The sequence below is a fragment of the Lipophrys pholis genome (genome assembly GCF_963383615.2).
Source record: "Lipophrys pholis genome assembly, chromosome: 22".
NCBI lineage: Eukaryota > Metazoa > Chordata > Actinopteri > Blenniiformes > Blenniidae > Lipophrys > Lipophrys pholis.
In genome coordinates, this window is record NC_137644.1 from 1,975,608 (window position 1) to 1,990,435 (window position 14,828).

The window sequence follows — 14,828 nt, forward strand, 5'->3', positions numbered from 1 at the left end:
ACCCTGAGTTACCCCCTCACAAACTGCCCCTCTCTAGTGTGTTCAAATGTCTGCTGATTTACATTTGAAATCGTTAATTCTTCTTACTCTGGGAACTTAATTCATCTCTATTAGCAGCCAGTGTTTGTGTTTGTATGTGTGTGTGTGTGTGTGTGTGTGTGTGTGTGTGTGTGTGTGTGTGTGTGTGTGTGTGTGTGTGTGGGAGGGTGTCAGAGCTTTAACATTGAACTTTTACCACCAGCTTGTATAAACACACATACCAGACTGGTTTCCAAGGACAGGGAGCGTGTTGTTTGAGGGTAAAGTGTTAGAATGTGTGTGTGTGTGTGTGTGTGTGTGTGTGTGTGTGTGTGTGTGTGTGTGTGTGTGTGTGTGTGTGTGTGTGTGTGTGTGTGTGTGTGTGTGTGTGTGTGTGTGTGGCCGGTCATTTCCATGTGGCCGTTAGATTTACAGCAGGCAAGTGAAAGGGAGGAGAGTCGTCTCTCCTCCCTTTCACTTGCCTGCTCTTTTATCCCTGCAGAGTGTTTCTGCCCCTCACTGAAGTTCACAATGCGAAGCAAAGACACCCGTCCCCCCCCCCCCCCCCCCCCCCCCCAAACCCCCCTTCGCGCGCACACACGCGCACGCACACACACACCTGCTGTCCACAACTATCCCCATCCTGCACCCCAAAGCAGCCCCGCAGAGAGCTGACATGAATGGAGGGGGCATGAGATGGGAGGGGTGGGGAGGAAGGCAGGCGTAGAGCAGGGGGGTAGTGTGTGTGTGTGTGTGTGTGTGTGTGTGTGTGTGTGTGTTTGGGGGGGTATCTGCACGTGGGGCAGTTGGGGCTTTTGTGCGGACTGTCACTAAGCTAACGGGGCAGCTTTGTCCTGCCGGTGCTTTGGAGCGACAGCTATATTTATTTATTTACTCTCCCCTACACACACACACACACACACACACACACACTTAATATTGTGACCTCTGACCTGAAGTCAATTGTACTTCAGCACTAAAAACTAAATATTAACACTTAAACAGTCATTCTGCCCCGTGTGTGTGTGTGTGTGTGTGTGTGTGTGTGTGTGTGTGTGTGTGTGTGTGTGTGTGTGTGTGTGTGTGTGTGTGTGTTCTGTCTCTAAATTGTCAGTGCAGCATTGTGTAATGTAATGAATGCGACACACGTAAACCTAAAGAACAGTTTTATTAATGAGCTAACCACTAACGATCCATACTTATGAAATGATTCTGATCATTTCAATCATTTTAATTTTAATTCTTCGATGCCAATGAGGAGGATTTGAGTGGAGCTCATTCTAATCGCTGCACAATAGAAGGAAACTGAATCATTTTGTGAGAATAAATTGGTTTATATTTGCTGGCACCAGCTAACATAGCATTAAAGCTATTATTATTTAGCATTTTGTTTAATTTAAACCCAACTATTGTCTCAGTTTGTCATGAGGCTGTTTGGACCTTGTGTTTGCTCCACCTGGCTGTCGCTGTCTGTGCTGGAGCGTCGCTGTGTTTTCCTTCCAACGTGTTATGGAAGAGTTTGAGTCGAACTCGGTCCCAAATCAACAGAGCAGCTTCCGTTACTGACGCGAGCCAAGAGGTTGGAAGAGGAGCCAGGGAAAGGACAGAGGGTCCGTTCTCACACCCTCCCAAACACCGTCCACGCTCCATCTCCAAACCCACGGCGAGGACAGAGCGAGTGATGGACGGTCGGAGCAGACGGAGGAGAGCGAGGTCAGAGTACAATTAGACAGGAAGCACAGATGATATAGACACTATATAAAGACTCTCAGCACACTGGATTTAACACAATCGGAGCTAACTAACAGGACTGTCATGCTTTTATTGTTTAAAATCCCGCCACATTCGTATTTTGCTTTTATCTTTTCAGGCAAGTCGGTTTTTACAAGACACCTTTGACTTGTTTGACGTGTTCTTCTGTCTTCTTCAGAAACGAACATGAAACATCTTAAAGCCTGAAAAGAAAGCAAAACTGAAAGTATAATAAACTTAATTGAACCAATGCTCGGACATGTGTGCAAAAAAGAAGAAGTGCTGCTACGCGACTCTGGTGGTTTAGCTATAGCTTCTTCAGTTGGTCTCATTTTGTCTTTAGTCTTTTTACTGTCAACATTTAGTGTTTAGTCTCAACATTTATTCCTCAATAAAGTGTTTGTGGTGTGAAAGCAACTCCCGCTCCTTTCAGCTACAATACCGACGCGACGCAGCGTCAGTGCAGGAAGAAGCTAAGCTAACATTAGCAGCTAACAGATGTGAGGATGAAACAGAAGAAATAAAGACAAGCACAGAATATGAGTGACGATAGATCGCTTGCAACTGACGTCACATTTCCCATGATCCTCTCCGATTCGCTTGCGTCCGCCACCTTTTATGCGAACAACTAGTGAGCAACATATCAACAATGGCGGATTTAATGTAATGTATCCCTAATTTATCAAGGATTAAATATTCCTGGTGAAGCGAGGTATCGCGGTAAGATAGAGGAGTGAGGTGGGGTTGACCCCTACAGCAATTACACGGACATCGCGAACTACTTGGTACTCACTACTTGGTACTCACTACTTGGTACTCACTACTTGGTACTCACTGCTTGGTACTCACTACTTGGTACTCACTGCTTGGTACTCACTACAAGTTCTGTAACGGGGAGACAGATGAAGGCATACAAAAGCCTCCAACTTATTTGTGTCAGGATGGGTGAGGAATACTGAAGTGAAAGAGATTCACTAACAAAGAGGAATAGTATTGGCCAGGGTAAGTAAATGTGACTTTATATTCTTAGTAATATTTTAAGTACAGTTGAGCCAGACAGAGTATGATGATCATAAAGACATGGTGCCTGTACAGAAACTCGTGATCAAATTGTCATCAAAACACATAAGTCAGGGTAGTAATGGACAAAGAAACGTACTCTTCACAAAATGCTCCTCACATACTCGTGTGTATTTGTAGCTCGTAGGTTTTATGTCCAATCTGGACAGATTAGCGAGCCGCTGTCTTTGATGTCTTTGATGTCTTTGACGTTCATTCTTAGATTTTTGGTCCTTCACGCTGTCTAACAGTCGGTGAACTAAAGCAGAATTGTTAGAACGCCCGACAACTGAGCACATAACCCCCATTTTTGCGACTGCCTCGACGGTTAACGCCGCGTTGTTGTCATAAACAATTGAGGACACGAGCGAATCAGAGAGGATCATGGGAAAATGGTGACGTCAGTGCAAACGATCTATTAATTCTAATTGAAGCTGCAGTTAGCGTTGGAGAGGTCCTCACAGCGATTGGAAGCATGTCCCCCAGGGGGCGCTGCGACTGACCGAGGCAGATTAAACCATGTACAGGCGAGTTGTGCAACACTTCCTGTTTGATAGCAACACATCAAGTTTCAGCGGGCAGCCATGGCAGCGCCATTTGACTATTCTGAGAGATTTTTGATAACTTGTTCATCAGGAAGGCCTGTTGCATATTCTGGGAAATATCAGGTCTCTTGGACTGATCCTCCACGAAGAGTTGATCACAAAACTTTCACAATTAAAGCCAAATGGCTGATTTCCTGTTTGGCTTGGTCTGGGAGTCATGACATCTTTGTGTGTCCTGATGTGGTTCATCTCCCGACCAGTATCAAGACTGATATCACAAAGTTTGGGGCCATGGTATGTCAAAATATAATGCCTTAAACTCCCTGTTATCAATAGTTGGTGCAATTATTATTTCCGAATTTTTGTCTGTGTTCATACTGGGCCTGGCGTCCAGCTTTTGTATGATGTGCAGCTGAGATATAAACATTTCAACTTTCATGGCAAAATATCAAAATTGGCGGCGCTGCCAAAAACACGCGATTTGATGACGAGTCAGCATTTTGTCCAGGAATCATCATGACTGGTCTATGTCAGCAGTCATGATGCATTTGAGGTTGACATGGACAATGGGCGAACAATAGTACAACAGGGTGTCAGAAAGGTTGGAATTCCTGCTTTCATGAGGCTGTGACTGGACATGAGCATATGGACGTGTTCAGGGCCGCACTGTGATGACACACGTGAACTTTCAGGCAGATTGCAGCATTTAGAGCAGAGTTACACATCACTTCCTGTTTTATTGTGAAATGAATGAGATTTTCAGGAGGCCGCCATGGCCACCATCTTTGAGTTTCAAGTAACATTTAAATATCTTTTCCTCAGAGAGCCTTGTCGTATACACTGGCCAAACTTCAGGTCTCTGGAAGGAACTCACTTCAAACATTTCAGGCATACTGTCAAATGGCGGACTTCCTGTTGGGTGTAGAGTATGGATGTCAGTGACATTTCCGTGCGGCTCGACATGGTGCATATTTCTACGACATTTTGTGGATGACACACGCATAATTCCCATGAAATATAAAGGTTTTCGCCACTTCTGCTGTGTCTGCAGATTTTCATGCAGGGCTGAGGCTGTAAAGAAATGTTCCAGTGACATCAGAAGAAAGTATGATAATACGATTTTTTGGTGCAGAATTTATGTCAAATCTGAGACTTTCTAACATAGAAAAACTGAAATATGTGTGATTTTGCTCAGAATAATGTTTTCTAATACATCATGCTTAAATGACACAGAAAGTGTCTTTCAGTCGATGTCGTGTAGTTTGGTGCTTAAAGCAGCTGTATGTGTGACGTGTGTGAAGTTCCACTCCTGCTTTACCTGTAGAATCAAACCTTTAGATGTTTTGGTCTGGTCTGTGGATGACGGGTGATCTCTCTCGGATTTAAAGCCTCCGCCTGCTTCTTGCACATACTAGAGGGTCTGGTCTGTTTGAGGACGTGGAGGCTGATCGGTGGAGACGCTGTGCTGCTCGGAGACGGGACGGACGGCTTATCTGCTCATGTTGGATTCCTCAGAAAAACACATCAATCTCAAAGTGTCCAGTACAAACGTCTGCAGCCTTTTGAAGGAGTTTCATAAATCAGACTGAAGCAGATCTGAAGAGATTAAATTGTGTTTTTTTGATACGTTTGATCCGTTTTTAAATCATATATATGTGGCTAACACCAGAACTACTTCGACTACAACTAACAATAATAAGGAATATATTAAATATATCAATACATTTAATAGCTTGATAAAATTACACGTTTTAAATCACAATTTTATTAAAAATTATATATCATTATTAGTTTAATAAATGAATAATAATAATAATGGCTTGGATTTATATAGCGCTTTTTTAAAGCCGACTCAAAGCGCGTACAGAAACCATCATTCATTCACACCAGTCCCACTGATAAATAAATACTGTTGATTAAATCCTTTTCTTTATTAAAATGATTCTTTAATCAGAGGATTTAAAGATTCCTCTGACAACAAATAAAAGTATCGACAAATAAGCAGCTCCAGTAGAAACTACACATGTTGCATCTAGTGAGTCTTATTAAGAGTGATTTAAAAAAATAAATAAAATTAACTATATAGGTTGTATGTTGGAGGAGCCAGGTTATCAGTACTGAGGAACATTTTCATGAGTTTCAATGTAAACCAGGTCTAAAGCACATGAATTCTGTTATTGAGTTCTGAGGAAATTATAAATTAAAATGCACGTAAAGTGAAAAAACATTCTACTGCATGAGTGTGTGTGTGTGTGTGTGTGTGTGTGTGTGTGTGTGTGTGTGTGTGTGTGTGTGTGTGTGTGTGTGTGTGTGTGTGTGTGTGTGTGTGTGTGTCCGTCCTCCGGGCAGCGTGGCCTGGTGATGATTGTTCGCGGGGCAGTGAAAAACAAGCCGCGCTCACGGGCGTGGCGCCTCCAGGTTTATTGTGTGCAGCATCCTGTCCCGCTCACTATTTATAGGCTGACAGAAGGAGATGGAGAGCCGGGCCTGAAGCCCACAGCTGTCCCCCCAGCAGGAAGTCCACCACCAGCTCAGGACTCTCATACCACCAATCAGAAACTTTCTTAGAAGGAGGAATCAAATAATTGAGTGTGAGGTCGTTTCACCATCTTGAAGGTTTTCTTCATCCTTCGTCCAGTCAGTCGTTCGGACCAGCACAGACAATGACAGCGACCAGCTGACGAACAGATCCAGTGTAGAGTCCATTTTGTTTTTTCCTTTCTTAGAAGTCCTGGAAGAGACAGATATAATACAATGGAGAGGGTGTGTTGTTACACGATCCCAAAGGCTAGCATTGTCCTGGCGTCCATGATGAAACGCTGATTAACTTTAATGGTTTGCATATTGTTGAAGAAAGTAAACAAAAACACTTCTTTCCTGAGAGCTGAAGGCTAGTAAGTACCTGTACCAAGCTAATGCTAAGCTAAAGCCAATTCACTAAACAGCTGCATGACTTCCAACATCTCCACTGTATTAACATGTGATTCAAGAGGTTTACCTCCTGGACAGAAGTCTGTCCTCGTATTGTGACTCTGAAAATGTCCAACATCAAGGGAACATTGACAATACAGAGCGGTAATGTTTAAACAGACCATGATCATAGCATGATAACATACAGACGTTGTACTCTTCTTTATTTGCTTGTCAGTAACACTTTCTCAAGTCATAAAAGTGTTAAAGGCTTTAAAGGTGGTGTCCCAGACGTTACCCTCGCTTCATTAAGATCGGTGAGAAAATAGGGCTTTTAAAAGTCATTCTTGCATCACTTCACCCGTTCCGTACTACACCCCAAGTGTCCATTAACATTTGAGTTCTTGCTGATTGAAGTACAGGAGTTACAGCTGTTGCCGGTACTGGTACTTATTTAGCAGTATTCTGAGCTAACTCCAACATCTTGTGTTTTTTTTTTTTTCAGGCCTCCTGTTTGACAGCATCTGTCCAGACGACACCCAGACTGATACTTCAGGAGCACAGAAAACTGCGACTGCCATTCCAGTGATCATCCCCTCCAAGCCATCGCTTCCGAGTCCTGGCAGCACCACAGTCAAGACTGATGTGACAGTGAACAATGTCCCAACGAACTATGGCTCAGCGACCCACGAAACTGCTAATGCATCGAGTGCAGCAGCAACATCTGTCAGCACCAACCAAAATGCTGTGACAACACAGAAAACAACCAACCTGTCGGACCCACAACCAACTGCCACCACCACTGGACCAGTGACTGCTGCAGCGGCTACAACCAAACCGACACAAACATCCATGGTCCCAATTAACCCACCACCAACACCAGCCCGTCCTACTGCTGGTGTCTATTCTGTGATGGTGTACGTAACGAATGGAACTTCTGAGGCCCCCACCGTACCCAATACCACCCCGCCTTCCAAAACCAGCAGCAGTGACAGCACAGGGTTGCCTACAAGGCCAGGCACAGTCAAGATCCCTGAACCCGGCGTAACAACCAAGATCCCTGAGGTTTCTACGATGGCCCCAGCTGATCCAAGCAATAGCGGGGCACCTGTGACAACAAAGGGTACAACGAATTCCCAGACAACAGTACAAGGGGGAGGAACCCCCACAATGAGCCCGGCGGATAACAAAGGAGGTAAGGACTGTTCTGACAGTTATGTAGCCAAAGAAGTTAAACACTATCATAAAAAGAGAATCCAAAGATCATAGATCTTTTACTTCTCATTTAAATGGATCCATCATTTGGAACTTGAGACGGGTCCAATGTCCAAAGACAGTATCGCTGTCTGGGAAAGTCTTGCAAATGGCTAATTTGTCTTTCCTGATGGAAGGTACCAAGGATACACTTACGATAAGCCAGGAGCCGACACCTTTCAAGACCACAGTGCCAGCGACCACTTCTGGCCTCAACAGCCAGACCCAGCAGCCGGGGACCATCGACACCACAGTGAGGACCTCGCCCCCACAGACCACCACCATCATCACCACCACAAGCACCACCACATCAGCCTCACCAAAGAAGTTCATTGTAAGCCAAACATATTAAGAAGTGACACAATCGCGCACATTCTGTGTGAAACGAGGTTCTGACTGACATCGTGCTCATGTTCTCCGCAGTATTCTCTCCTCAGCGAGCAGGAGGTAAGATTCTGTTTTCTTTCTTTCAAAAGCATGAGACTGTTTCTATTCACAGAAACAATCAAACAGTACTTTTCCTCAGTGTGGTTGAGCCTGAGCCATTGTTCTGTCTGACGGAGACAAGCCCTTGCCACTTCCACCCCTTTCTTCAGTAACAGTTACGCCTTAAACCCTTTGGTGCCCAGACTGAGAAACAATGCCACATTTATCTTGGTCGTCTGTTTTAGCCTCGAGAACATTATTGTGTGTTAATGTCAAACACTCTGATACTGTATCAGCACCAAAGACGAGACTGGGAAGGACAAGAACCTTCAAACCAGAAAATAAAGAAAGACGGTACATTTTGGAACAAGATGAAACTCAGCAAATGTGCCAACAATTTAAAGTCAAGACATACGATTCCACTGTTGAGCTCCTCCACAGGCGTCTTTCTGGGGAAGTTTTCTGCTATGGTATGGCAATCCGACCAAGTATTTGAAAAAAACAAACTGTCCACAATCATCAAGGATTCAGTGAGTGTTAACATTTCTAAACTGAAGATTGTGTTTTATGCCGACATTTCTACAAGCAACATGCTTTATTATCATGCAAACAATTGTAAACATGCAATGAAAACAGCTGCAGATTGGTTCCATCCTGCGATGGAAAGTACAATAATTACAATAGTCAATTGAGGGAAACTGTTAAGGTTCATGATTACGCTTTAGCCTTGGGACATTAAAAAATGTGTCTCTGAGACACTAAGACTTATAGAAATAGATGACCATCTTCAAAGAGATGTCTTATTGAAAACAAAACACTTTTAAATCTTCACTTTTAAACTTTGAAATTTAAACTCATTAAATCTATATTTAAGTCTCTTCAAACCTTCATTGACAGACTGACTTGATCAGAAGAACCCTGATCATAAACATGCGACTCCTCCATCTTGCTTCCAGTGCTGCCGCTTTTCTACTTTCATTGTCGGGTCAACGCTGAGGTCATCATTATTATGGCCACTGGAGGGCGCATTATACTCAAATTTGGGATCAAATTGAATAAATAATCCAGTTCTTATTTCAAAAGACTGATCTGATTCACATCTGAAAATTCCAAGCATTTATCATATGTAGTTTTAAAGTAATGACTCACAGACTTTTTTTCATGTTAGCAAGCCCATTTGGAAATTCTACTTCATAACTTTCTATATCATTAGTTGTTTAACTTGTCCCAATACTCGGATACTAACAAAGACGATCATAAAATTCCACCCAGATTGACCAGGTTCTGAGCACAGAGTTTGTAATGCTTCATGCTCTCGTCATTGCTTTAATCACAGTAAGTTTGGCCACTGGACGGCTTTTCATGACGTCAAGGACAAATTCTTTTCAAGAAATAAGGTTGAACATGATCCGATTGGTATTATCAAACTTCAAGATCTCAAAAAAACTTTGAATTGGCATCTCATTTATTTTCTTTATGAGCTATTGCCCCTGAAACTAAGGATGCATGTCTCAGAAACATAAACTATGAAGGACCTTCATGTGGGCTCGGGCCCTTAAATTATGAATATTTTTGCTCCTATTATAACAACAGCCAGTAGAGGGACTTCCTCTTCACTCCGCTGAACAATGACAATGTTTTCCCTGGAGACTGGGCTGAACAATCCCAGAAAATGAAGAGTATCTGTCAGTATTCGTTCAGGACTAATGACTTCAGAGATCTGGTATTTTCAATGGAGAAAGATCAGGAAGTACTAAATGTAGATAAAACCACGCCCATTTAAATAAATATTTAAATCTCAAACTAAAGCTGAAAGAAGCTGATAACTTAATGAAGACAATAGTAGAAGGTCTCTATGGAGGTCAGTATCGACCTTTGCCTGAGCTGTTGTTGCTCATCCATCCTAATTGGATTCAAGATTGAAAAGTAAAACCAAAACCATCTTCCAAAATGTCCTTCGACCCCCTTAAAGAAAACTGTGGGAAGACGTCCACACGGCCAGGACAGGAAGCAGTGAAGCAAAACACGGAATAAAAGATTCCAGTGAGGGTGGAAAAACTGTCTTTGTAGGAACCTTTCCTGCCTTTCACTAGTTTCCTTTGTTCCCACAGCCCCCCCCCCCCCCCCCCCCCCCCCCCAGTCTGTCTGACGGCCTCCACAGCTGTACTCCTCCAATAGAAATGATTGTGTGGGTTCCAGACCACCTGAACAGTCACCTCTCACCCCCCTGTCCCCCCGTCCCCCCGTCCTCCTCCGTGTGTGAGTCGTTGAGACGCCTGTGTTTTTCACCTTCAGACAAAAGAAGAGGAGGACCTGGCCAAGGTGTGTCGACTCCTCATGCCCAACTGGCTCAACGGGACGTGCACCCTGACCTGGCGGCACCACAACGGCAAAGTGCAGTTCGACCTCGTAGAGATAGACGGCAAAGGTAAAAACCCTCCGGACCTGGCACATTTCTCCGGTTAAGGTGGAATGTGGACATAGACGGAATCTCCTTGATGTTACAGTGAAAACCAGCCAGGCGGCCCAGTATTACGAGGAGATCACCAAGGTGAGGATCCGTCCGGTACCGTCCGGGACAAACGGCCGCAGGGTGAGTGGAGGTAACGCTCTGCTTGTCTCTCCCGCATGAAGAAGCCCACTGATAACCGAACCCTGATCGCCATCCTGGCCTCCTGCGGCGCCCTGCTCATCATGATCGTCATCCTGGCGGTCTGCGCCTCCCACCACCGCAAACCTTACCACGAGAACCAGGTGGGTGGAGGACCTGACGGCAGCTTCACTTTTTCATTTCAGGAAAGTTTTACGGTTACATGGCGACGTTGTGAAAACGATGTTCACACGGCAACAGCAGGAACACAGAAAACAATGTAGTGTTCATGTTGGGCCACTAGTGGGTGCTGTTTGTTTTTGTAATGAAACCAACCAACCACACACACACACACACACACACACACACACACACACACACACACACACACACACACACACACACACACACACACACACACACACACACACACACACACACACACACACACACACACACACACACACACACACACACACACACACAAAGTCCCAGGCCGCCATGTTTGGCATCTTCCATCTACTCGCACATGTGCAGTAGAACTATGGAGCTGAGCAGAAGCAGCGTTTCTGCCTAGATTGTTTCCAACACAGGCCCTTAAAGTAATTAGATTACTGTTAATGGCAGATTCCAATACAACTGACATCTGAGTCACCGAGAAGCTTTGACTCTAAAAGGAGAAGCTTTAATCTCTGTAATCAACAAATTCAAGAGATTTAAATAGTTTTTCATATTAATTTAGACTAAATTATGAAATAAACTTATAATGGTCTTTTGTTTTGGTGAAATTGATCATTTTATTCTCTGTTGCTGTTCGAAATGGAGCCACCATGTCACATGATGGTGCTGATGAGCAGCTGCTTTATACAGCGTAATAGTGAATTATGGGGAAAAAGCCTCATCTTTATACCCAAAAAGACGAGTTACTTAAAATACCACAAACGGAAGTTTTAATACTACTGGAACAAACCCAGGTCACTGGCGTGATTTAAGGGTAAAAGACAGAGTACGGTCATTAAGAAGACTTTAACGTGATCTGCATGGCCGTTGGTATTTATCTCAGATCATATCGTTATCACAACACCTGATGGAGAAACGTAGTAGTTTTTACTTTGAAAGTAAAGCCTTCCAGTTATTTCCTGTTAGTCCGAGACCGATCATGTTTCATTCTGAATATTCAAGTTTAGCCTTATTGGTCTGAACTCAAGTGATTTTGTCTGACCAGCGAACGGATCACAAAACCTCCGTCTGCGTTTCCGTAGCAACACCTGACGGAGGAGCTGCACACGGTAGAGAACGGTTACCACGACAACCCAACGCTGGAGGTGATGGAGGTGCAGCCGGAGATGCAGGAGAAGAAGATGGCGCTGAACGGCGAGTTCAACGACAGCTGGATCGTCCCCATCGACAACCTCCTGAAGGAGGACCAGCCCGACGAGGAGGACACACACCTGTGAGGACCACGTCTCCACGTCTCACACTCCCGAACTTTTCACCACGTAGAAATAATCACATAGAGCAGCCAGGACCGCTTCCTGTTGTCGGGCTGCTCTGTGGGATGATTGAAGATTCCACTCGTGTTGATAATTATATACATTTGTGAAGCGTGCGACTTCCTGCCGAGCACCAATCACCCGCGCCCATATCACTTCCTTACATGTGTGTGTGTGTGTGTACTTCTAAAGGTGACTGAAGAGGGCCGCGCCTCCTGTGTGTGTGTGTGTGTGTGTGTGTGTGTGTGTGTGTGTGTGTGTGTGTGTGTGTGTAGGACTTCCTGCAGGTGAGGCAGGATCAGGTAAGCCAGCGGCAACGCGAGCTGCCCCGGCAGTTCAGCAGACCGACGACCTCAGGACGCCTCGCGGCGTTCTGGCGACTCTCCACAGCGCGGAGGAAGCTAGCAGTAGAACCGAGAAACTGGGAGACAAGTTTTTAAACTAAAAATGCAAACGTCTGCTCCGGATTGGAGCCTCATTCCGTAGGTTTTACATGACGTCAAACAGAACGTGCGACACCACATCCTGGACACTGACGAGTCTGTATAGAAATACTGTAGTACTGTAGTACTGTAGTACTGCACCATCTGAGTTGATTTGAAGAAACGTACACAACAGATCAAATTGTTTTTTTTATAACTTTCCAGAAACACCAAACCAACGTAGAGCCGGCGTAAAGACGTTTGGGCTATGTTACACGTCTCGCCAGCAAAAACAGTAGCTAGCGTGGCGTTAGCTTAGCGTGCTAGAAATCATTTGATTTTCAAAATTTAGGGGAAGCTAAAGCAAACTGCTAAGTTAGCTACAATTTACCTACCTGACGGGAAGTACTGGATCCAGCTACTCTTCAGTATTTTAGAAAATTTATTACATAAAACAAAATTCTTTTGCGTTTTATTTTCTTCATTTTCCGACCATGAAACCGTCCAAAAGGGAAGTTTTACCATGAATCCTCTTCCTCTGACCGCCTGACCTGGTCTGGATCTCAGGATCCAGAGCATCAGAACACCGTCGACACAAGTAGAATTTAACCGGCTATTTAAGTGAGGATTAGCATCCTCTCCGTGTAGCGCTACCAGCCCGTGCGCGTCATGCTAACACAACAAACGAACCAGCTGCAAACGGTGAAAAAAGCCTTAAATTTCAGCTTTTTCTTCTTAATCCATACGAATCCAGCTAAATGTTAAAAGATCTGGGATTTGAGGCGTTCCGCTGGTTTTACAGATAAACTTAAGATAATATTTTTTAAAATGTACACGATGACAAATCTTCCAACACCAATGCTGCCTTTAATTAAAAAAACCTGTAAATACTTGTTTTGTGAGTGTTTGTGATGTGAAATGTTGAATAGCTTCCTACCATTTAAACCACTTTATATATCTGTACTTTCACACGTGGATCCATTACCTGAGGCACCATCAGTTTGGTTCTTGCTATTTTTTGTGTTTGATTTTATGTCTGTGCCGTTTTCTCACCAAAGTCCATGGCCTGTATTTTATGTATTTATGCTGCGTTTGCCTCTCGGGGCGAACAACAGGGGGTCTGACACACTGGAAGCTGTAAAATGTGCGACGGTCTCGGGCTGTCACCTTCTTGTACTCGTTTCAGATTTGCAAATAAAGGAAGCATCTCGGAATTTAAGAAAAGTTGAACAAAATACAATCTTTATTCATTATTTACATTACATACAATGCAATACTACAAGGTTTCCTACACATTCACTGTATCCACAGAGTCGTGCGACTGATCCGAGTACCGGCCTGAAACGTCCCCGATCCCGCCCAACAGGTTTAACGGAAACGAAGTGGAAGAAGATTGAATGTAGTATTTGGCATTGTGGGAGCTTTCATCTTATAAAGGAAACCAAAAAGGTGCTTTTAAGTTATCTTTCAAGTGGCACAAAAATTAAATGCTACGACAAGTGCTAGGATCCCGAAACCCCGCCGTCATTCTGAAACCACCTTGCTAACTTCAGATCTGTACAGCACACACACACACGCACACGCGCACACACACACGCGCACACACACAAACACGCGCACACACACAAACACGCGCACACACACACACACGCGCACACACACACACACGCGCACACACACACACACACGCGCACACACACACAAACACGCGCACACACACACAAACACGCGCACACACACACAAACACGCGCACACACACACAAACACGCGCACACACACAGGCACACGTCTTGTCTTCCAGAGGAAACATTTAAAGGACCATACCGCCGTTTGGTTGCTACTGAATCTTTACCAATTCTCCTTTTCTTTGAGACGACGCCACACTCATAACTGAATGCTAGCTCAGGTAGCTAGCTTAGCACAAGGACTGTAAACAAAAGGCCAGTAGCTTAACTGAGTTCATATAATTAGCTCAGGCTAAAGCTAACTTCTCGCTTCACACACACACACACGCTAAGCGGCACCCTACTGAATCATCTTAGCTAACTGTTAGAAAGCTAAAAGACACACAACGTATTTCTTAGCGTGCACTCTGCCTACCTCCAGTTTTGATGCTAAGCTATGCTAACAGTCCTACTGGCGGTAGCTGCAGGAGAGCGACATCAATCTTGTGCGCTAACTCTCAACGAGACATCCAAGCATGAGTTCTGTCACGTCCCAATTTTATGCTAAGCTAACAGCCATAGTAGCAATAGTTAGCCACCTTCTGTATATTGCTAAGCCATGCTAACGGCACATTGCCTTTCTGCAGATGTTACTCTGTAAGGCTTCCAAGTACCATCTTTTGTAAAAAGGTAC

At 44.3% G+C, this 14,828-nt stretch overlaps 1 protein-coding gene across 1 annotated transcript in view; it reads left to right on the forward strand.

The window, feature by feature from the left end:
* The window catches only part of podxl (podocalyxin-like), a gene marked incomplete at its 5' end in the record, with an annotated part of 26,502 nt that extends 12,802 nt beyond the window's left edge, over positions 1-13,700 (forward strand). Inside the window, 7 exons of the mRNA XM_080491563.1 lie at positions 6,790-7,479; positions 7,676-7,872; positions 7,962-7,985; positions 10,260-10,392; positions 10,472-10,515; positions 10,599-10,718; positions 11,817-13,700. Of these exons, the coding sequence (XP_080347689.1) occupies positions 6,790-7,479; positions 7,676-7,872; positions 7,962-7,985; positions 10,260-10,392; positions 10,472-10,515; positions 10,599-10,718; positions 11,817-12,011 (1,403 nt within the window). The 3' untranslated portion in view covers positions 12,012-13,700. The remainder of the gene's footprint in view (positions 1-6,789; positions 7,480-7,675; positions 7,873-7,961; positions 7,986-10,259; positions 10,393-10,471; positions 10,516-10,598; positions 10,719-11,816) is intronic.
* Positions 13,701-14,828: the final 1,128 nt, after the last annotated feature.